Below are 21,669 nucleotides of genomic sequence, written 5' to 3' on the forward strand. Positions count from 1 at the left end.
TTATTATTAGAAAACAGAGGTATTTTGGATATCAATATCAGGGTTTCCGCGTGCGTCTCAGAAACTTCCTCAGCAGCTCTCTCCTTCGGGTTTGTGCTGACTCCCTGTGGTCGTTCTGGTGATGGGAACACCACTTGTGAAGCGAACACCGAAATCAGGAGCAGGAACAGCAGCAGCACCGACCCTCCCTCTCCGCCCGCAGGGGCACCGGCGGCGGGGATCGCACATTAACCACACCGATGGTATTTAATGTTGGATCGAGGCCATAAGATGCCACCGCACCGCTGCAACTTCGCGTCGAGCACATCCGAGCGTCACCCAGCGATGCTGCGGAGGTGCGGCCACGTCCCGCCCCGTTCCCGCCCCCGTCCCGCCCCTTCCCCCGGATGCGGGCCGGGATGGCGCTGCCCACCCCGCGCTACGAGCACCTGGGCCCGCGGGGGCCCTTTCGGGACGTGTACGAGCCGGCCGAGGACACCTTCCTGCTGCTCGATGCGCTGGAGCGGGACGCGGACAGCCTGCGGGAGGCTCGGTGCGGCAGGGCGGGCACGGGAGCCGGGAGGGGTGAGCTGAGGGGGGATTGCTGGCACAGGGGCCATGTGAGAGCTCCAGAGGGGCTGCGGAGATGGGGAAGGGCCGGGAGGGGTGAGCTGAGGGGGAATTGCTGGCACGGGGGTGTTAAAGCCATTGGAGAGCCATTGGAGTGGGGGTGCGGAGATGGAGAACAGGCTGAGGGTGCTTGGCATCCTCAGCCCGGAGAAGAGGAAACCTCGTTGCTGTCTGCAGCTTTCTCATGAGAGGTGCCAGCGCTGGTCCTGCTCTGTGTGAGCTGAGGGAATGGCCTTAAGCTGTGTCGGGAAGGGTTAGGGTGGATATCAGGAAAAGGTTCTTCTCCCAGAGGCTGGTGGGGCACTGGACAAAGCTCCCCAGGGAATGGTGACAGCAGCATCCTGGCAGAGCTCAGAGAGTCTTTGGACAGCGCTCCCAGGGATGCACAGGGTGGGGTTGTTGGGGTGTCTGTGCAGGGCCAGGGCTTGAGTTGGATGAACCTTGGGGGTCCCTTCCAGCTCAGGGAATCATTCTGTGATTCTGTACTTCAACATGTTTGGGAGGACACTGTGCTCTATAATGCTGTCTTGACCAATCTGTTGTCTGTTACAAACTAAAGTCATCCAGACTGTTCTCTCTTCAGAGTCGAGATCTGCCTTGAAATAGGATCTGGATCTGGTGTGGTTTCAACATTTGTGGCTTCTTCTATCCTTGGACCCGGTGTACTGTACCTGTAAGTATAACAGCACCTAAACTATTGCATGCAATAATAAAGGATGCCTAGCCCAGGATGCTTAGCCCTCTCATGCATATTTGTCATTTTCACAGTTTAAAAACTACTCTTTTCTCAATTCTATAGATACATAAAGCAAAGAGAGCCTGTTGAGCATTTCAGAGCTGTGCAGCCTGAATTATTTACTTCGGGTTCTGTAGTAAATGAGTAGTGCTGTGACTAGAAATCCATTTTCTCATTTCTCAGACAAATTAATAAACCTACACTTGTGTTTGCTGGGTTTAATCCTTGTGGATCCCTTTTAACTTGAAATATTCTGTGATTCTATAAACTAGCTTATGGTTCATAAGGTACAGTAACGTATAACTTACACTTTGTAATATTTCCCTTTTAGATGCACAGATATCAACCCCATGGCAGCTTACTGTACCCAGGAGACTGCTCTGCTGAACAATGTTCATCTGCAGCCTGTCATCACTGACTTGGTAAGAGAGAGGTTTCAAGAGTACCTCTTTCATGGTTTCTGTAATTTTTTAATACTTACTGGAGATCATGGGGTCACACAATAGTTTGGGACCTCTGGACATCACCCACTGCCAAAAAAACCCCAACCAACTACTCAAGCTATAAAATTCAAAATTAAGCGCTAAGAATTCATTGTATTAATTAAATAAATCTGTAGATTTAGTTTGGAAAGTGCTGGATGAGGAATTCTATAGTGGCCTGACATTATCATAGCCCTTTGTCTAAAGTTATGCAGTTCTTAGTTCTCAACCTTTTCTGATTTAATTAGAACTTGTGTCTGTTGTTACCTTTAGTTTCTTAAAAAATTGATATGGAGCAAAGCTAATTTTTCTCTTTAACCCTTTTATATGTTTATAAAAGAGGATGTCGGTAGGCCACAATAAATGGGATTTAAAATAGCTGAACAACTGAACTATGTAACTGTACTTTTACAAAACATTTGCACTCTTCATGTTCCCAAAAAGAAACCCCACACAATCATCAACTTCACCTACAGGTCAAAGGATTATCCTCAAGATTAAATGGGAAGGTTGATCTGCTGCTGTTTAACCCACCATATGTGGTAACACCATCTGAAGAGGTAGGAAAATTTTGAAATACACATTAAAAAGAGTGTTGCTACAGTCTGTTGTTGTGACAGTTCTGTCATTCTGTTTTATAACAATCTTTGCTTTCCTTCTTCCTAGGTGAAAAGCCAAGGAATAGAGGCATCCTGGGCTGGGGGCAAACAGGGCAGAGAAGTCATGGATAGAGTTTTCTCATTAGTACCAGACCTGCTTTCACCAGGAGGATTATTCTACTTGGTCACAATTAAAGAAAATAATCCAGGTGAGCACTGTCCTTGGACATTCTAATGGGCCTAACCAGGGTTATTATGGTATAAATCAAAATGTTGATCACAGCTAGACCAAAAATGCAAGCAAATTTATCAAAACTACGAACTCCCCAAGCTAGTTTGGAAAGTGAAAGTGTGGGGGACCCCCGCAGCTCTGCAGGAATTCAGTTCCAAGCCTGAAAGGTGGATTAATTAAGTCTGAATTAATTAATGATGCCAGGCCAGTTCTTTCTTATGGAAGAGAATGGTGGTGTTAGCTGAAAAGGCTTAGTGGGAAATGTGATATCTTTCATGTTACAGGTATAGAGAAAATATTTTGAATTGTTCCTTCTGATCTAATGCTTGATGGCCACAAGTTATCATGTAATGTCAGGATTATTCTTCACACCTGATTTATTAGGCAGCTTTTGTGAGAAGGCATTACAAATTTCACTTTGTCCTGCAATTCATACAGAATTCTAGCAAAACGCTAAACTTCAGTTTGTAAGTTGAGAGTTTGGTTGGAGATTATTTTGCATAAAACTTTTTGCCTGAAAGAGTAGAAGGACAGAGTTTATAAACTTTGCTTTACAGCTTGGCAGATATTTTAGAATTATCTTCTATAACCAATTTCAACTCATTTGTAAACGCTGCACTTTCCATTGCAGATGAAATTCTGGAAACAATGAAGAGAAGTGGCTTAAAAGGCACACGAGTGCTTTCCAGGAGAGCAGGACAAGAGATGCTGACAATCCTCAGATTTAGGAAATCTTGATGACTTCTCTTCACCTGCCAGGTAGTAGGCATGAAGAAAATTGAACACAGAGTTGTCAGTTGGTAAACACTGAAGTGAATGCAATCTGCCCTTTGTTAGTGGCAGGAACTTACTCATACAAGCAAAAGATCAAGAAAGAAATTAACTCAAAAACTGAGCTAGGGAACAAAATATCAATGGGTTCATAATGATCTAATATCCTCTGACATAACCAATGCCACACACCAGAGAGCAGAGAGTCTCACTTCTACAAGCCATGCACACATATCAATTTTAATTTGTAGTCTTCAGTTTTTAATTTGTAGTCTTTCAGTCTTCAATTTGTAGTCATTGGTCAGAACCAGGATCATTTGACACCATCAGCATTCACCACAAACTGCAAATTTACAAGCAGCAGCATTAAGGTATCCTTCTGTTGGCTTAAAAAGTTCTTTCTTCTCCCAGGATCAGCGTTCTCAGCACGGATCACTTTGGCCTTGACTAAGGACCAGAGTCCTCCATGTCCTTGTGACCTTCAGAGAAGAAGAAAGAGCCTGGTTAAAATACACAGATGCTCAGAGTTCAGCACAAAAGCATTTGGAGGAAGTTTGGATCAGTGCACAGATGGAAATACAGTGGCACTTTATACAATGCAAAATGTGAAGGCAGAGTTAGGAGTTGTTTCACTTGTTCTCACATAGCTGTGAGAGTTTTACTACTCAGGGTACTGAACTTCTCATCTCTTCCAACATATGTTCCAGCAGCAGATAAGGAGGATTCTCCAATTCTTCAATCCCTTGTTATGAGCACAACAGCTCTGCAAACCATTAGACACCTTCCCTCAGCTTCAGAGGTGGCTTCTCAAGGAATGATGGAAAATTTTATTTTAGTAATTGTATGTATTTATATTGCCATTGGGAATTCTTTTGAGGAATACAATTTTGCAAATAGAAATTGAATTTTAGTCCTTTTCACTTTTTCCCTCCCATTTTAAAGAAACACTAATGTAGATTTTCTGGTATACACTAGAGGGTTTTCTGGGGCTCTCATTGTTTTGTCTGTGGATACAAAGCTTAAATAAGTTGGCTTCAACTCCCAGCTTACTTTTGAGCAAAATAAAAACCAAACAAGTTTAGAAGGGGTAAGATGGAAGTGCATAAAAGAAAAAATTCCATCATGGTTCTGTAGAGACTGACTTGCAAGAGTTTTATGTAATGCTCCTATAAACATTATTTTGATATTTGTAGTAATCTGTGTCATTTTAGCAGTGCTTTATCACAGGAGGGTACTGGGCACAGTGTAGTCCTCACATCAGTCCAAATTAGCACAGCCTCTTACTCAAAAACATTTAGAGTTGAAAGTGGGATGATAATTAAATGTGGCTAAGCAAAATAATTGCAGATACACTGTCAAATTAAGGATAATTTGACTGCAGACTGGACCTAGAGCTTGTAGGATTTCCAGATTGCAAGCTCAGGTTTGAATGCTACCAAAACCTTTGGCCATGGTTCAAAAGTACTTTGTCCTCAGGTGCGGGAGTTGTTATCTGGCCAGTTACTGAATATTTCTCAGTTATTATCATTATCATCCTCTTCAGTTAAATTAGGAGGCTCTGCTATGGTAGTAAGATAAGACCCATTATCTGCAGGGTGCACTGAGCACTGCTTTGGCTTCTGTTCTCCACCTGTACTGTTTAATAGCTACAGACAGGTTTAATTATGAGGCCACATCTTATTGTAAATTTAATAATTGCTCTGAGCCAGCATTACCTGAGGAATCTACAGGATTATCCTTTTTATCAACATGACTGGAGAAACCTTTATTGTCTGGGCATTGGAAAGAGAAGGTGATCCTGAGGGTCTAAAAAACATCTCCCCTTCTCTGGCTCCTGTCTCCCCTCACAGAGTAATGAACAAAGCTGCAGGGTTTTTTTGGTTTTTAAACATCCTCCTGCATGTGAGGTTTTGATTTTACAAAAGCAAGATAGAGAGGAGGGATACAAAGCAGTACTTTAAATGTATTCAGTGCTTCTGCATGACTCTAATTCAACATCAATCAATTAAGAAGTTGAAAAAATTCACTCTTCACACAAAAGTCTGCACTGTAAGGGATGATTGTTTCTGCTGCTTGTTCTCAGCATCTTCATAAGGACAAGTAATTTGGATTTTGTGTGTTTCTTTCTCAGCATGTCTATAAGATTTTTTTTCCCTAAGTGTTTTTAAGACATTGAAGCACTTAGGTGAACCTTCCCAAAAACTTTTGCCCATGCAGAGTTTCTTCATAAAGTTAGAACCAAATTGAAAGCAAACAGGAATTTTGTATATAGCAATTGTCACCTCTGCTTATGATGGAAATGCTTACCAAAGTCTAAATTATCAAGTTTTTTTTCTAGAATAATATTTTGGGAAAAATAATGGAACAACTTTCTGAAATGCTATGTTTGGATTTCTTTTTCCTGTCGAAAGTTTTGTGTTCAGATGGAGTGATCAGGAGAATCCTACTGGTGCAGGATGAGGAGCTGAAAAAGCCTGATAAAAGCTCCAATCCAGCCTAAATGGGAAATATTTATGGAAGAGAACACCTTGAGTGTAACTGCACACACAGCAGGGCTCCTCTTGAGCCAAACCACTTCTACCACAAATTGCATTTTTGTGCACTGAAGACACCTGCTGGCTGCATCCACAGTCAGCTCTGAGAGAAAAATTGGTTATTCAGGGAAGTTTTTCTCTTGTTGAGACTTAATTACCCCCTTGAGCCATTCTATTTTTATGATATTATTAAGATACAAACGAGATATTTTCAATCTCCAAATGGTAATTTAGTTTTTTAAGTTTTGTTTAACTCAGTCCATGGATTTGAGATACTGCAAGAGTATAGTTTTGCTTTAAAAGCACGTTTCAAGGTATAGTAAATGCTAAATAAGTATAAGTATTTGCAAGGTAAGGAATGAGAGTCCTAATCCTAAACTATAATTAGGAAAGGGAAATGGCAGAAAAAGATGTCACCATATGAGCATTGTCTGTAATAACTCCGTAACTTCTTTGTTGAATCCTAAGAGATATCAGGTATTTAAAAACCCTCAGTGCAATTGAATTCAAAGAATCTCTTCCATTTAAACACAACTAGAACAGTTCTCTGTATTAGATACTATTTTGGAGGAAAAGGCTCCAAAAACATGGGGTGAATTTCAGACCTGAGGATTGCTATAAATAGAAACTTCACCTGACTCAGTCTCCTTTGTCAGGGCTGTTGCTACTTTGCTGAAGGCAAGTGAAAAGAAAAACCCAACCGTAATCTATGCAATGTTCTTTCTGTCCCACCTCAGTTTTTCTTCTGACAAGAAGAAAAAGACCAAAGTTCTATTTTGGGGCTGCATTTTTCCTGTTTGCAGGAAACCACAGAGTGAGACACAGCGTTCTGAGAGTGGGCTGCAGGAAGTCTGCTGAAAATTACCTTTTAACACTGCGTGAAGGAGGTTTTAGTGCCTTAAAGGAGCAGCCATGTTCCAGTGTCCCATCAGCTCCTTGCCTGTCACTGGTGGTCTCAGAGCTCAGGATTTGCTGCTGCACCAGCCGAGGTAGCCCCTGCAGTTTTACTCCTGTGATTTCCTGTTAGAGGAGGGGTCAGCTCCTTCATTTTGATGCAAGTCCTTCACAACATGAGATTTTTTGCATCTCCCCACTTTTCCCTCAGCAGTTTCAGTTTCAGGAGGTGAGCTGAGCCTTGTTAAACCAAAGCACACATCTTGAGCCAGGTTCTGGATTGTCGGCCCAGCTTGGGTGCTCTCAGGATGGGGCTCAGTTAATTCTGTCCAGAGCTGATTAAAGCTCCACTTGGGGGATTTTTGTCTGTAAAACACTTCCCTAAGTGCAGCCATGGGTATTGTAGCTGTTGGATTTGTCTTGGAGTAATGACAGGCTTCAGAAATAAGGGGAGGGAGGAAGCAATTTCAAGCTAATTATAGAAGAATTGAGGTGAGAAAATGTCAGTTACTGCAGTGAAATTCAATGCTGAATTGGAGCTATTTTGTGCACTGGAGGACAGATTAAAAAAACACTTGAGGCATACCAATATACAAACCCCTCCTAAAAACCTCTCAAGTCCCTAAATACTTTTCTGTCCACTCTGAACAGAAGTACTGAACAGTACTTTCACCTGAGCTGCAGTAGCTCTCTGTAGTCCAACTCTCATCCTGCACTTTGTGCTTCTACCTGAGATGTGCTTGTAGATATGAAAGAGGTGGCTGCACAAGGCACAAATTCCAAACCCCTTGTAAAAAAAGTGGTGGGATGAGGAAAAAATAAAGCAGAACTGTCAGAGATTCTCCTTCAGCCTATGCAAATAACGAATGTCAGACCTAATTATCAATGTCACTGTGGCCCGAAAGCTGTGTGTACTTGACCCTGCTGCATCCTGGATATGGATTGAACTGCCCTGATTCAGTTAAAAAGGTAAAATGTCACCATCAGAATTTAGCATGGCCTAATTACTGAACTTTAAATATTTGCTTCACCTGGTTCTGCATCAGCTTCTAGAGAAATCCTGACTGATACATTGATTTTGCAAGTGTGCATGTGCTGTTTCATACACAAATAGTCCACACAAGAAAATTTTACAAAGGGTATGTTTATTTCTATTCTGCTTTTCCATTTCACAACAAAAAGCACTTGATCTTAATGTGCTATGACCTGGAAATGACTGAAAATGAGAAAATGATGGTCAAGAGGTTGCCTGAATTTATCATGGATCCATCCTCAGATGTCAAGACAGGTCAGAATTCAGGAAAAGAAATGTGTAAACAATCAAACCCACACTTGATGATAATTTTTGATGGGTTGATGTTATTTGCTCAATTTTCATGAAGTCCCCAAGGGAGAGAAATCAAACTGTGACCTTTTTGAATTCTTCCACATTGCAGAAGCCCTTCCTGCAAAGATCTGAGGCCTTGGGTAGCTGCAAGATCCTGTACTACAAATGGTTTACTGCAGTGTCAAAATGTACAAAAATCATTCCAACTGGTATTCACTTGGAGCAGAAGGCATCAGTAGGGAATTTCTGTCACCATGAAGAAAATCAGGAGTGACAGGAAGCAGAGGTTTTGTATAACCAGTCCTGAAACAGACTCAGTGTCGTTGCACAGGTAAATCAACCAAATGCTTCAATATCTGATGTTACCTTAGGCTACAGCAGCAGCTCCTTAAATTTTCCTGTCCCCATCCATTTTTGTGTCTTATATTACACCATTCTATGGGAACTACCACAAGTTCTTAATTGACTTAATTGGTAAAATAAGAGATTATGCATAAATTCTATAAAAAAAGGAATACCTTTATTTTTTTTAAAAGAGACCGTTTTTTCATTACCAAGTGAAAACTTTACAATGTAAAGTATTTCTCTTCAGTATTGTTTTAATATAAAAACTTAAATCACTTACTCTGGTCTTACTGTTCCTACAGGAAGTCTTGTGGCACTGCAGGACCCGGGTTTCTTCAGCCTCACTCTTGTATCTAATCATAAGTTCATGACTTATTTTTTTAAATAAAACCATTTCTGTGGCCACTCACCATCAACAAAACATCCCTACCACCAAAACAAAAATAAAGCATCTTCATCAGACCAAAAGAGACTAAACAGCACTATTACAGTGAGAAACTTTGTTAAAATAAAAATATTTTGAAAGTTAGACACGACTTTAAAATTGTACAAAGACAACAAGCACTCAAATTACACAGAGTAAGTAGCAGTGAGTACAATGTGAATGTAACAACAGTAAGCCTTGCCTCTTTTTGTATGTAAATGTAAATAGAGATTATCCTTGCCAAACTTCCAGCTTTTTTTTTCTTTTTTCCTGAAAATCAGCTCATTATGCTGCAAAAGCTAAGAGGGAGCATCTCATTCTTCAGTTCAACAGAATTGCTAAAAGGGGCTCTGACTAAAACCAGCCTTTCTATCATGAGAATATCCCATAGTGTGCAGAACAAGTTTCTCTCTCCACTGAAAAACTATTCCCTTTTATTATGCTGAATGCTTCACCTTCCCATGGGACCAGCCAAATTACAGGCTTCAAAATGATTAAAACTTCTGAAGCTTGCTCCTGTTTTTCCAGGAACATACAAGCTGAAACTATCATGGTGTGTCTGTATAAGGAGTCACGCAACAGAGAATGCTCCTGTTTGTATTTTACTCTTTGCAAGTTTTGTTTCAAAAAAAAGCACTTGGGAGTAATTTCAGCTAACTTGGCTAAATTAGTTTTGAAGTATTGGTCAGAGAAGAAAATATTTATTTTAATTTTTTTTCTGTTACATTTAGAGTTCAAACATATTCCTAAAACCACAGGGCAGAAAGTATCCCTTAGAGCTTGTCTCCACATTTGGATGTAAAGTGAAAAGCTGACACTGTTACCATCCTCCCTTTACTTCTGAGAGTTTTCTTCTTTACAGGAAATACATTCTTGCACAAGAAATTAATCCCCCATGGAGACTGTTCAAACAACTCCATCACAGCCTCAAAACTAGGATTTCGTTATTCCTTAGGTTTAGATAGATGAGAAAACTTCTGCTGTAAATCTTCCCTAAGATCAACAGCAATTAAAATGAAGTCATGTTTCATCCATCTGCAGCCATACTGGCAAAATTATGTTCTGAATTAGTGTTTGCAGGACTCTGTTTCATGACAGAATGCAATCACCTACTCATATTTTTTCTAAAAATGCCTTGATTATGTGGGTTATGTTCATGATTTTAAACTTATTCATTCTTTCTAGATTACCTGCAAGTGCTTTATTTTTCATAGCTTTACTCCATTATTAATGTTTGTTGCAATGGTCAACATCCTGATTTTCAAAAAAGCTTGAAAAGCATTGTGGCTTTATTTTTAAATGAAAATATCCTATTATTAGGACAGCAGTGTCCTGCAAATTGAGTCCATTACACTTGCCAATTGCTTCATTTTTATGTAAAACTGTAAATTTGAAAGCAACTTGATTTTTTTGCTTCTTTTTTTTTTCCAGTTATGCAGGAACCTATTTAATGTTCCCATGAAGCATTCAAAATGTCTGTCAGTCTGTCAGTCAAGGGAAGAACACACAGCATCTAATCCCATATAAAACTGTTATGGGTTGCAGCCATAAAATCCCATGTTAGCAAAACTGATTGAACTAGCCCAAATTCCTCTTGCCCATCCTATTTCTCTAGCTGCTTTTCTTTTCTCAATATCCCATTATTCTCCATTTGCTTCAATTCTAAGATAGCATTGCTGAGGTTTCAATAAAGATTAAAAGTTAAAGCAAGGATGTTGTTTCACTGTAAGGAAACAGTGAGAAAATACTTTCAGTACTTGTCAGGACAGAAAAGGCTATTGGCAGTTTACCTTTCACTTGGCTTCAGAAGATTTATTAAACAGTTCTAGCCCAAGGCAGTTAAGGATTTTAAGGTAAACCCAAGCTTGTGCAATAAAAAATTATATTTAGGAAGGCATATCTTGATCTCTAGGATTAGATTAAAAAGTTGCTACTGTTATTTCTGTCTGAAGTCCTAGACCAGCAGTGGGCTGAGCACCCCTGGATTGATGCACATGGGTAGGAAACCTTCTGCTTTTTAGCTTTGTCCATCTATTCCAGCAGGTTTCATAGCAGGACGTGAAACACAAGTGCATTTCTGCAGACTAATTGCACAAAAAAAAAGTTGTTACCAAGTATCTAAATCTCAGCCCAGCAAAGGAGACTGCTCTGGATACAGGTGGGAAATAGCTCTAAACCCAAAATAATCTGGTTATTTTGTCTCTTTTCAGCAATTCTTGGTATCACTGTAAATAAACTGCTGTGAAACTCTGCTGGGGAAGGAAGCTGGACAACTGGCTCCACCCTCAGGAGTTAAAGCATCCTTATGCCATTGTATCCATGGAGAGGGAGGATTCCTGTGCCCCCAGGAGATGCAGGCACCTGTCTGAACCCAGAGCATCTCCAGGAGATCTAAAGCAGGCAGAGGTCAGTTGTATTCCAGCACTTTGCACAGTACTCCCTCATTTCATTCCAAACCTTTATGGAACATTTGTGTTAGTGAACTATTTGGCATCAGCATTTGGAATAGCTTAGTAACTATTAATTAGATTTTGGAGAGAGTAACATGATTTAAATTCTTCAATTTCCCATTTTGCTTTCTGCCAGTGCAATAGATGTGGCCGTGGCACAGAGTAAGAAATACAGGTCTGTAATTCCCTTATAAGTTCAAAGTGTATCTGCCTTCCTACTTGTGTTTACAAGTACTGAAGGACCTTTGCAGTAACTGTTTTATTTTAATCACTTCACCTCCCTTGACTGAAAGGCTGATGATGAGGCCAGATGTGTAAAGGACCTTCAGGAAAGATGGAGCAGCCTCTTCTGTGCACAATGAAAAAACTTTCCAACTCCTTAGTTTAGTGCCTCTACCATCCCCAATTTAGATTTAGCTTAGTCCTGCTAGTAGGAAAAAGGCAGTAATCTCTGCTAAGAACTTGGTCCAGCATAAGTTTCACTTGACAGCAGCTGCACTGCAAACCACACTCAGTTACTGGTTTGTCTACTCAGCTTTAAAATATTGGCACTGAAGTGGAAGGGGGCATGTGAAACCAAGACAAAGGAACGGTGATTTTAGAAAAGCAGACATGGCAAACCTGCAGAACTCCCAGCCTTATGAGAATAGTGGAGTTCAGAGGTCAGTACAAGAGACTGGCTGGTTAAGCTGGATAATGAATACATCCACAGTTGCACCAAACAGCATAAGAGAGAGTTCTAGAAGAAAAATGTTTCCTGTTTCAAAACGTAAACCAAGCTTGAATAGAAAGTTGCAATAGTCCTCCCCCAACAGAGCAGTGATACTTTAACTAACCATCCTAGAGCTTCTTGCATTCCAAAGGTGCAGACCCTCTTCTTGGTCACTCAGGGACAGGATACTGGACTCAGCAATCCACTGCCACGAGCAGCAATCCCTACCACACCATCTTCTTGGATGCACTGTGAGCTGGGGTCCTCCATTCAAGTGCCTTTTTCTCAGCCTCAGTTACAGCTGGACTGAACAGAGATCGGGTGTATGCCAGGGATGCTCCCTACATTCCTCACGAGCTCTGCATCAGCGTAGCTCCGAAGTCCACAGCAGGGTTAGCAACAATCTGTGGCACACCGCTAAGGTCAGGAGTAGATTGTCATTTCTACAAGAATACAAAATAGCTTGTAAAATCAATATGTAACACTGTATATATGCATGAATATAAAAATAAACCACACCATCAATATGTAAAACTTCACAACAAGGATGAAAACTGTTCTCTTCTCAACGGTCTTCAGTGTTGATGAGCTGGTTCTCATTGTCATAGCCATCAGGCAGATAGGCTTTCCTTAGCTGCTCCGACTTGGGTATGGAGCTGCCGTTCTTAACGTAGCGGGACAGGAAGGCCCGCACGGAGGGGTGGTCGGCCTTCTCCAGGGGGATGTTGGCCTCCAGGCACATTTTCACAAAGTCCTGGATCACGCTGCTTTTCTCTGTCTGGGCAGCGCTGTTGCACTGCAGGGAGGCAGTCAGAGTCCTTTGCTTCTTCCTGACGTTCTGCTCCTCGAACTCCGCCTTCCTCTTGGTGTGCGTTTTGGACTTGAGGTGGTCGTTGATGGCGGACTTGCGGACGTGGTTGAGCACCACGTTGCAGGAGGTGCAGAAGAGCTTCCCCCCGTCCTCGTGCAGCTCGCTGCCGAACTCCGTCACGCGGTCCTGGGGCGTCACGTACAGCGCGGTCTTGGAGCGGTTCCGCGACGGCGCCGACTTCACCCCGAACCGCTCCATGGCAAAGCTGGGGAACAAACCAGAGTTCATTCAGTGCGCAGCCTGGCACCTGCTGACACCTGAAATGTCATTAGCTACATGTTAGACACGTTTGTGACACTGCTAGTGAAAGGATTTTCATCTGCAAGTCCAGATAAATGGGAGAATGAAGTTCCTTCACTTCCACTCTTTTTTGGTTTTGTTTTTAGATTTATGATGAGGAGTGGGTTTTGTTATTTGGGTTACTGTAGGGGGATAGAACATAAGAAAATAAAGATAGTGTAGAAAGTAATCTTACCCCTAAGGAGTTGCAGCTGGGCCAATTATCAGAGATTAGGACCAGGCCTGACTTTAGCAGGACACAGCTGTGAGCAATGAGAAGAAGAGTGCTATAAAAGAGTGGGGTGGGCTTTTGAGAAGGCGACTGGAGCTTGTTGGCTGCTGGGTGAGGAAAAGCCACTGCTGTGCGAGCTGCCCAGGAGAAACACCAAGCAGGTATGATACTTTTGTGATAAGGAGACAACAGTATGGGACCCCTGTGATAAGATGACAACGGATTCCTCTGAGAGACTATCTGCACTTTTGGTATAAGTTTTTATTAATGTGGTGAGAGTTTTTTTCTATTTGATTTTTTTAATAGTATGTATTGTGAAGCTGTTGAGATTGTGGTGGATATATATATATGTTCTTATAGGGTATTAGAATGCAGTTATAGAAAGTAGTTTTAAATAATTGTTTGAAGTTTTCCTTACACCACTAATATTTTGGTGACTCAACAGAACTCTCAAAACCCAATCTGGTAATCAGTTAAAATAAAAAAAAAAAACCACTTTTGGGTTTTCATGAAGACACTTTTCTACCCTTTATACATTAGGACAAAGGGTACTTTCTTCTTAGCATTTTCAACATATTTGACAGTCTCTTAATTATGTTGAGTTCATGTTTTCTCTGTATTTTTTCCATATCAAGCAAGAAAATGATTACTGTCATTTTTAAAAGTAAGTAAATCTCAACAAAAAATCCCAAACCAAAGCTTTGCCAGCACTTGTTTGGAAGCAGCCCACGTTTTTAAACCACAGCTCTTAGATTAAACCTGGAGCTTAGAGCAAATCATTTTGTCACTGCTGGAACAGCCTGATAGAAGCAAACCTATGTTCCCATTGCAATGCAAAATAAGAAATTGTATTTTCAAAGAGGTTTAGCATCACTCTAAACTAGACTGTGTCACCAAAGCCGGCAATAACCCAGTAAAGTGCTCTGAAATTAAAAGGACCTGTGTCCTTTTGTTGTTGAGGTATGGAGTTTTCAAAGTAAAGCTGAAGTCAAGTAACAGCTTTGTTCGGCTTTGAGGTTTTCTGAGCAAAATTAATGGTCACCACATTAGCTACCCATTTCCTTAAAATAACCCCTAAAAGGCAACCATGTTGCTTTTCAATTCTCCTGGTACCTCCAAATGTACTTCTCTGTACTTTGCTTTTGTTACCCAGTTTGCTGTAGCAATATTAAAAAAAAAAAAGGTTGCATAGAGTTTCTGCTGTCCAGAATGGGTTTTGCCTGCCTTGGAACTAAGGGAATAGAGAATTCTGTCTGCAACACTGCCTTTTTTTCTTAAGCCATTGCTACAAGAAGAGATTACAAGCTTCTGCAAAAAAATGAAACAAAGATCTTGGTATTAGCTACTTTCCTCGTGAATTTTGTTTGCTCTCACTGTGGCTTTGCAGACCTAGAAATCTTAGTCTGATACAATGATAAACAAACTTTATCCATCATCAATGTAACCTTCTTCTTTTTGTTGCTTTATATATGAGCTTCAGAAGCAACCATTTGCTGAAATCAAGCAGAAAGCAAATCCTAACCCAACACAAACTTGTTGCTTTGGCTTCTGAAACGCCAAAAAAACTTCCCCCACCAAACAGGTGTTTGTAGTGCTACTGCAGCAAAATCCCTCGGGATTCTGAGAGCAGCAGAACACAGGATTTTTGGTAGGCCTAGTTTGGGGAGAGGATAGCAAGTTTTGGCGTGTTTCCTTGCAGAGTGCTGCTGCCTCCCCGCTCGGGGTGCCCACGGATCCGCTCCGGGGTCTGGGCTGTGGCCGCTGTCACCGCACCGGAGACGCTGGGAGAGGAGCACAGCGAGCCTGGATCTCCAAGCGCGGGGTGGGCTCCGCCCGGGGACCGGGATCATCACTCGGTGCGTTCCTCGCCCGGGTTCGTCCCTCGGGCTGCCGGCGCCGTGTGAAACGCGCGGAGCCCGGCCCTGCACAGCCCAGGCCCCGCGGCTGCGGCCCTTCCCCGCAGCGCGGGTGTTTCCCGGATGGCCCCGCAGCCTCCTCCCCACGCGCGGACCCGCCGGCCCCGTGCCGGACACCATTACCCGCAGCGGCCGCGCCGCCCGCCCGGGGCTGCTCCGCCGCCGCCGCTCCGCGCTGGGCCCCGCCGGGCCGGACGCGCCGCTCCGCCGCAGCCGCACGGCCCCGCCCACCCCGCCGGCCTGCCCCCGCCGCCGGAAGTCACTCGTTGATTGGTTCGCCGCGGAGATGGGCAAGGTTTGGGCCCAATTACGAATGGGAAACGGGCATGAGAGCGCTGATAGAGGCGTGCGCCGGCCAATCAGAGCGCGGGCGGCGACGCTCAGCGGACGGGCATCGGGCGGGCGGCTGCGGAGAGGGGCGTAACAGACGGGGGGAGCAGCCAGTGGAAAGGCGGGACTGAAGTAACGACGAGACTTTTCCACCAATCGCAGCGGGCTTCTCCGGAGGGGCGGAGCCAGAAGTAAGCTGCGCATTGATTGGCAGCTAAGGCAGACAAATGGGAGTGCGGCACGGCGGGGGCGTGGCCGGACGCCTGGCGGTGCGGCGGGGGCGGCTCTTCCGGCGGGGCGGGGGCGCTCGGTACGCGCGGGGCGGCGGGGCCGCCATGGCGGAAGACGAGAGCGACCAGGAGTCGGAGCGGCTCAGCGAGGAGCTGGAGGCGCTGGCGGCGCCGGGGCTCCTGGCCGGGCTGCCCGCTCTGCTCCGCAGCCAGTACTACTGCCGCCGCTTCTGCCAGGTGAGCGCCGCGGCGCGGGGGCAGCGCCGGGTCAGCGGGGAGGGAGCCGGGCCGGGCCCTCACGCTGCCGGGCCGAGGAGCGGGTGCGGGGCGCGGCCCGGGGGAGCGCGGACGGGCGGCAGGGAGGTTCCCGGGGGGCACGGAGGGAAGGTGAGGCGGGTCCCGGAGCCGGAGCGGGCAGGGAGAGCCGGGGGCGGCTGCGGTACCCGCGTGGTGCTGCCGGTGCTGCGGGCAGGACGATCCCGGTGGCCTCGCTTGCGTGGCCGAGAGGCGAGAAGGGCCTCGGGAACAGTTCTCGCCTCCCTGAGCGGATTAGAACAGGGTGTTCTGTGATTTTTTTTGGGTTTTGTCCGTAGAAAAGCAGCGTTTTGTCGATGCGGGCCCGGGGTTCTTGTGCTCCTCGCAAGCCCGTAGGTGTGCCTTGCGAAGTGACAAGCACCAACAGGTTGCCGCTCCTGGTTGCTTTCATCAGCAGGTGTGGATGGAGCATCAGTTACCGGTGGTGTATTCCAGCCACGCCACTTGCTGCTGCCCAAGACACAGCCCAGAGGTTATTTTATGCAGAACTGCTTCATTTTATCAACTTTTTGACTTAGCTCACCTCTACAGTTGTCTTCTGCCATCTACAAAAGTGTGATGCCATGTTGTCACTTTGTTCCTGTTTCATCGTTCAGTGAAACACCCTGTTTGAAATATAGTTTACTGTTATATGTTCTTAGAGTAATATCAGGGGGCATTCTGCTCACATAAGTCCATGGGTTGCTTTTTGGGGCTGTTCATCCTTTCATGTTTTCTTCTGTTTTATAATTTCTCAAGAATTGCAGAGCCCGTAAAAGGAGAAGCAAATGTTTTTGGAAGTCTGGCATTTTCTACAACTGTAAGGAACGACAACCATATTTGATTATGTTGGCTGTTTGGAAAGACATTAACTTTTGCTCGACCCTGGGGGTTTTATCTTAATTTCTTCTCTCTGTGCTTACTGTATGCTGAATTCGTTGTGTTGAGGAAGTCCAGACAAGTTGATAGCATCATGTACTAATGCCAGTTCCAGGGCAAAGTATGAATTAGTAGGAAACAGAAGAGGACAAGAGCAGAAGAAGAGTTTTCCTGTGAAATAGTTGTATCACAAATGTTTTATGTGTTATATGTCTCGTGTTGATTTATGCAGATTTTTGTGTGTAGGGAGTTTGGCAAACTCTCTCCCCTACTTTGAGTTGATGAGCTCTCCAGAAAAGCAGCCAATGTTCTGAGTATGGAGTATGTAAAGGGCTCTGCTCCTTTTCTCTTAAACTTTGTTTTCAACAATGCATAGTTTGAATAATCCTGATGAGTCTAAGTTATATATTAACAGCTTGTCCGCAGGGTTTCTTTTTTTTTTTTGCTTGTTTTGTGTAAATTTGGCCTGGTGTGAACAGCAGTCATGTGCTCAAGGTAATCACTGTTTTGTTTAAATATGCTTTTTAGTAGTGGGGTTTTCTGCTGATTTAACTACATAAACACAAGATCCTAAGGGGTGTGATGGTGTGAAAAGCCTGTAGCTGTGTGACATTCATGGATTGACAACAAATGAAGTTGTATGTGCTCCACATGAGCTCATTTTTCCTCCTGGGATTGACACTGTGTAACTATACACGTAACATATGTTTGTAGTTTTCTATCCAGATCTCCTGGAGGATGTGTTTGGCTGCTGTGCTGCCTGAGCCTTCCTACCTCACTGCACTTTGCACTGCTAACACAGTTTTGCTTGTCTTTATACCCATTTGGCCCTTCTCAAGGTCCTGGTTTGCCTCCTGTGCCCCTGGTTTTGTGTCCTAAGTGGAGCAGCAGTTGTAGAAATAGTTGCTTAGTGATGGTGTGGTGAGTTTGGACTCCCCAAAAGAAACATTGTTATTTTCAGAATAATGACCTATCAAAACACTTGGCTGTGCTTCAGACATGGTGCTGGAGCTTGCTGTCACCTGAAAATAATTCTGTTTAGATTGCTTGTAGTTAAGCTGATCAAGTCTGAGCATCTCTCAGTAAGAACTACAGGATAAATGAGGCAAAGGGTATATAAAGCTTTTTTTAGTCTGTAGGTATGTTTTCTGTACACAAAACATCCTATTTATCTTTGAGAGTGGCTTAGAGCTTGAAATGCTTTGCTGTGCACATCTTGCATCCTTAAGTGATGTTAGAAAGGTAAAAAGCCTGCTGTGTACAGCCAGATTCAGTTCTCTGGAGGCCTGGAGTGTTGTAACTCAACTTGAGTTTTGGATTGATTAAGTGCCAGTTAAGGAAGATGAGGTGTCAGGATTATGAGAGCATTTTCCATAAGTTTATGGATAATGACAATTGAGTGATCCAAGATGCAGCTGGAACGTGGCATCTTGAAGCCCATTTGTAGTTTTGGGATCTGGGTCTTGTAGGTGTTTGTGGTCATAGAGAGTCATTACAGTCTGCATCTTTCAAGGCAAAATGGAATAAAATGTTTTCTTGGAATGCTATTTGAGATTGATGACATGGGCAAAGCAGAAATCAAGCTTTTTGTGGCTGGAAGGGAAAAAAAAGCAGTTGGAAGATGAGTCAAGTGCTCAGCTTATGCATCTCACCAGCTGTTTCTGTGTTACTTTCTCCAATTTGCTGATGTGGCTTTTCTTATTTGTGGAGTTCCAGGCCCACTTGGATGTTGGGAAAAGCAAATCTGCTGTTCCCAGCTTTGGCAGGCAACAGAACAACGCATCTGTAACTACTTTGTAAGTTAAAGACATTTGAAAGGTGGTACCTAGAAGAAACTCCCTCAGCTTAAGTGTTTGGAAGAGTTTGAGCTTGTGTTTGTATGCAGAATTTGAAATTTTTTCAGGAGGTTTCTCAGGAACTGTAGCCATTGAGATGTTCCTGTGAGACAGAAATACAAGTGATGAAGGGCAGTAAAAACAGAATAGATGGGGCCTTTTTTGGTATGAGGGTTAAGGGGAGTACTTTGGTAATTGGATGGATGACCTTCCAATTTTGTATGGCTTAAAAACAAACTTGAATGGTGAGCTGGAAAATGGATGTAGCTTCCTTCATTGCAATGGAAGTGGGTACAGTTTTATTAACTAGAAAAAGAAATTAACTTCTTTTTTGAGATTTTCTCATAACTTTAATATGCTAATATTATAAGTTGCTTGCAGCATTTCTCAGGGCTGCATAACTGGACTAGATGTTTTATGTTGTTGGTACTGCCTGGAATAAACACCAGGTGAGTTCATCTCAAGTAACAAGGTGATGCTGTGGGGGGTAAACACCTTGATGTGTTCTTCCTGTGGCATCAGCTTACAGCCTTCCAGCATTATCCCCCTCCTGAAAGAAAGATTACCTCCTTTGCTTCTGTTAATTGGTGGAAAAACAATTCTTGGGCTTATAAAAAAAAGTTAAGTAGTAAAATATAGTAACACACCAGAGAAGATAGTGTTTCCTGGATTTATTTTAGCAGGTAAAAAAAGACAGGGAGGGGTCTGTGACTCAGCTGTTGTTCATCTTGCTTTGTGGTGATGGAAGTAAAAAAATATACAACTTTAGATGTTTGTTCTTCTGACTTTGGGGTTAATGTTGTTTCACAGTTTTTGTGCCTAAATTTCGAAGTATTTGTTTTTGTCTCTTACTCTGGAGTTAGGATCAATAGTGGTTAAGTTGTTTTTATATTAAAAAATGAAACCAAAACAAGGGCAAAGAAAACCTTCCCAAACCTTTAGGCTCTGCCAGAGTTTTATTTTGGGCCTTTGGGATCCATATTTGATCTACATACACCATTTTAAGGCTCAGCTACAAAAGTCTTGCTCACATGAATACTAGCAGTGAAAAGTGATTTCTTCAACATCCTTGAAGCGTATGTCTCTGAAAAACACAATCTGTAATTTTGCACCGCTTATTTGCTCCTGTAGTAATTTGTGATGTTGTTGTTTTGGGGTTTTTGGACCTTCCTGAACAAATACGCTTTTTCCTTGTTAATGGCTCAAATTTTTAGACTGCTGTTGTAGGTAATATTTTACTTTTTTCATGTTTTTGGATGTTGATATTGCTTGTGACATGACAGCTTGCAAAGGGCCTCTCATACATTTCAGTAGCTAAATTTCAAAGAGTACCGTAAGTACTGGAAACTATTTAAATTTAAAATTTACCATGTCGTGGTGTTTTTTACGCGTGGGACTGGTGGAAACCAGTGTGTTCAGTTTAGTTGTTGCTAGTTTAGTATTGTGCTGCTTGAGTTTCAAATGAATTAACGTTTAAAAGGAAGTCCACGTGGGGTTTACTGCCGAGGTGAGGATTTACCAGTGTGTGCAGAAGGATGTCCTTGGCCTGGCTTTGGTGGTGTCACTCCTTCCTCTGGCACTTGATGGGAAGGCTGATAAGGGTCTGTCATGCAAAGCTGGGCTTTGGTGGGTGAAGTGCGCTTGGCTCCTCAGTCAGTCCATGAGATTTCACAATAGCAGTTGATTTGCAAGCTCTTTATCTGAAGATTGACTCCTCCAGGCTTCTAGTTCTCCAGTGCTCTTGTCATTAACATCATAAAATCTTTTCTTATTCACGTACTCAGGGTGATTCTCATCAGCTTTTGTGCCTGCTGTCCTTTCAGCTTTACCCTGGGGAATGATCTCCCTGTTTTACAAGTAGGATTAAGGAGTTACTCTTTTCCAAAAGAAACATTTGTACGTTTGTGCAATACATCGTAGGCTTTTCCTGATCTTTGTAACATCTTTTTACTTCTCTGAAACTTTCTTCTTTGGTACTTTCCAACTATTAGGTATTGCTGCTTCTTCAGGTTTTAATGCCTTTTCATGAAGTATAGTTTTTGCATGGAAAGAAGCTTGTTATTTTTCCTTGGAAAAAACGTATCAGGATTATAAGTTAGAAAGGAGTTGCAGGTTTTTATACCTAAAGGGAAGCTGTCCAGTGAGTGATGCTTCAGTTTGACGCCTTTGCTACGTGGGCTTGTTCAAGTTAGAAAAGGCATGCGTGGTGCAGGAGCTAATAGAAAACTCCAGGAATTTCGTCCTTTTGTTTAGATGGGGAAAAGTAATTGTACTACTTCACTGATATACCTATTAAACTGAATTTTACAGGTTGCTTGTGGATGGGGATGTGAGCATTTTTGTGTTCACGAGATTGGCAGATCTCCCGTTCACATGTGAGCAAAACAATTCCTCTCATTAGTTGACTTTTTCATCTGGGGGGGTGAGGTGTTAATCAAAAGATGAGGAGGAATATTTCTACTTGTGAGTATGTGCGTTTATCTGGCAGCCATAAATCACTGCTCCAATCAGTCCAAACTGCTTTTCTAGAACTAATGTATAGTTTTCACTGTTGTGCAAGTGACAGAATATAAGCAAACGTGACTTTTTGGCTGGGCTGAATGTAATGGACAAATACGTAGCCAGTCTTGGGAAGTGTTCTTGCCTGAAGCAGGCTGAGGAGATGGATGAGATTTTGGTGATTAAGAG

The 21,669-nt window shown here is 43.0% G+C and overlaps 3 protein-coding genes across 4 annotated transcripts in view; 2 read left to right on the forward strand and 1 right to left on the reverse strand.

Annotated features, from left to right (window-relative positions):
- Positions 1-371: 371 nt before the first annotated feature.
- Positions 372-4,625, forward strand: N6AMT1 (N-6 adenine-specific DNA methyltransferase 1). The gene is made up of 7 exons (XM_059466364.1): positions 372-532; positions 1,193-1,282; positions 1,677-1,767; positions 2,304-2,387; positions 2,494-2,635; positions 3,290-3,417; positions 3,841-4,625. Exons 1-6 carry the CDS (start codon positions 387-389, stop codon positions 3,394-3,396), a joined length of 660 nt encoding a protein of 219 aa, XP_059322347.1. The 5' UTR covers positions 372-386; the 3' UTR covers positions 3,397-3,417; positions 3,841-4,625.
- Positions 3,742-15,639, reverse strand: CGGBP1 (CGG triplet repeat binding protein 1). Of its 2 annotated transcripts, none has more exons than XR_009417841.1 (2): positions 12,240-13,424; positions 3,742-3,908 (listed from the first exon to the last, which is right to left on the reverse strand). XR_009417841.1 is itself a non-coding variant. In XM_059466363.1 (2 exons), the coding sequence occupies exon 2, from the start codon at positions 13,182-13,184 to the stop codon at positions 12,681-12,683; it is 504 nt and encodes a 167-aa protein (XP_059322346.1). In that variant the 5' UTR covers positions 13,185-13,191; positions 15,537-15,639; the 3' UTR covers positions 7,986-12,680. The 2 variants fall into 2 exon arrangements, 1 of the variants encoding a protein (XP_059322346.1); XM_059466363.1 differs by lacking the exon at positions 3,742-3,908 and adding an exon at positions 15,537-15,639 and having other exon boundaries at positions 7,986-13,191.
- A 438-nt stretch (positions 15,640-16,077) lies between these two features.
- The window catches only part of ZNF654 (zinc finger protein 654), a 30,055-nt gene continuing 24,463 nt past the window's right edge, over positions 16,078-21,669 (forward strand). Inside the window, exon 1 of the mRNA XM_059466362.1 lies at positions 16,078-16,210. Within this exon, the coding sequence (XP_059322345.1) occupies positions 16,079-16,210 (132 nt within the window). The 5' untranslated portion in view covers position 16,078. The remainder of the gene's footprint in view (positions 16,211-21,669) is intronic.

This window comes from Ammospiza nelsoni, chromosome 2 (genome assembly GCF_027579445.1).
Source record: "Ammospiza nelsoni isolate bAmmNel1 chromosome 2, bAmmNel1.pri, whole genome shotgun sequence".
Classification (NCBI taxonomy): Eukaryota; Metazoa; Chordata; class Aves; order Passeriformes; family Passerellidae; genus Ammospiza; species Ammospiza nelsoni.

What these genes read in the sequence shown, in the direction of transcription:
- CGGBP1 (XM_059466363.1), bottom strand. Translation starts at nt 13,184, where the DNA reads ATGGAGCGGTTCGGGGTGAAGTCGGCGCCGTCGCGGAACCGCTCCAAG.
- N6AMT1 (XM_059466364.1), top strand. Translation starts at nt 387, where the DNA reads ATGCGGGCCGGGATGGCGCTGCCCACCCCGCGCTACGAGCACCTGGGC. An exon ending in GGACCCGGTGTACTGTACCT is followed by an intron (nt 1,283 to 1,676) that starts GTAAGTATAACA and finishes TTTCCCTTTTAG; the next exon opens with ATGCACAGATATCAACCCCA. An exon ending in TGGTAACACCATCTGAAGAG is followed by an intron (nt 2,388 to 2,493) that starts GTAGGAAAATTT and finishes CCTTCTTCCTAG; the next exon opens with GTGAAAAGCCAAGGAATAGA.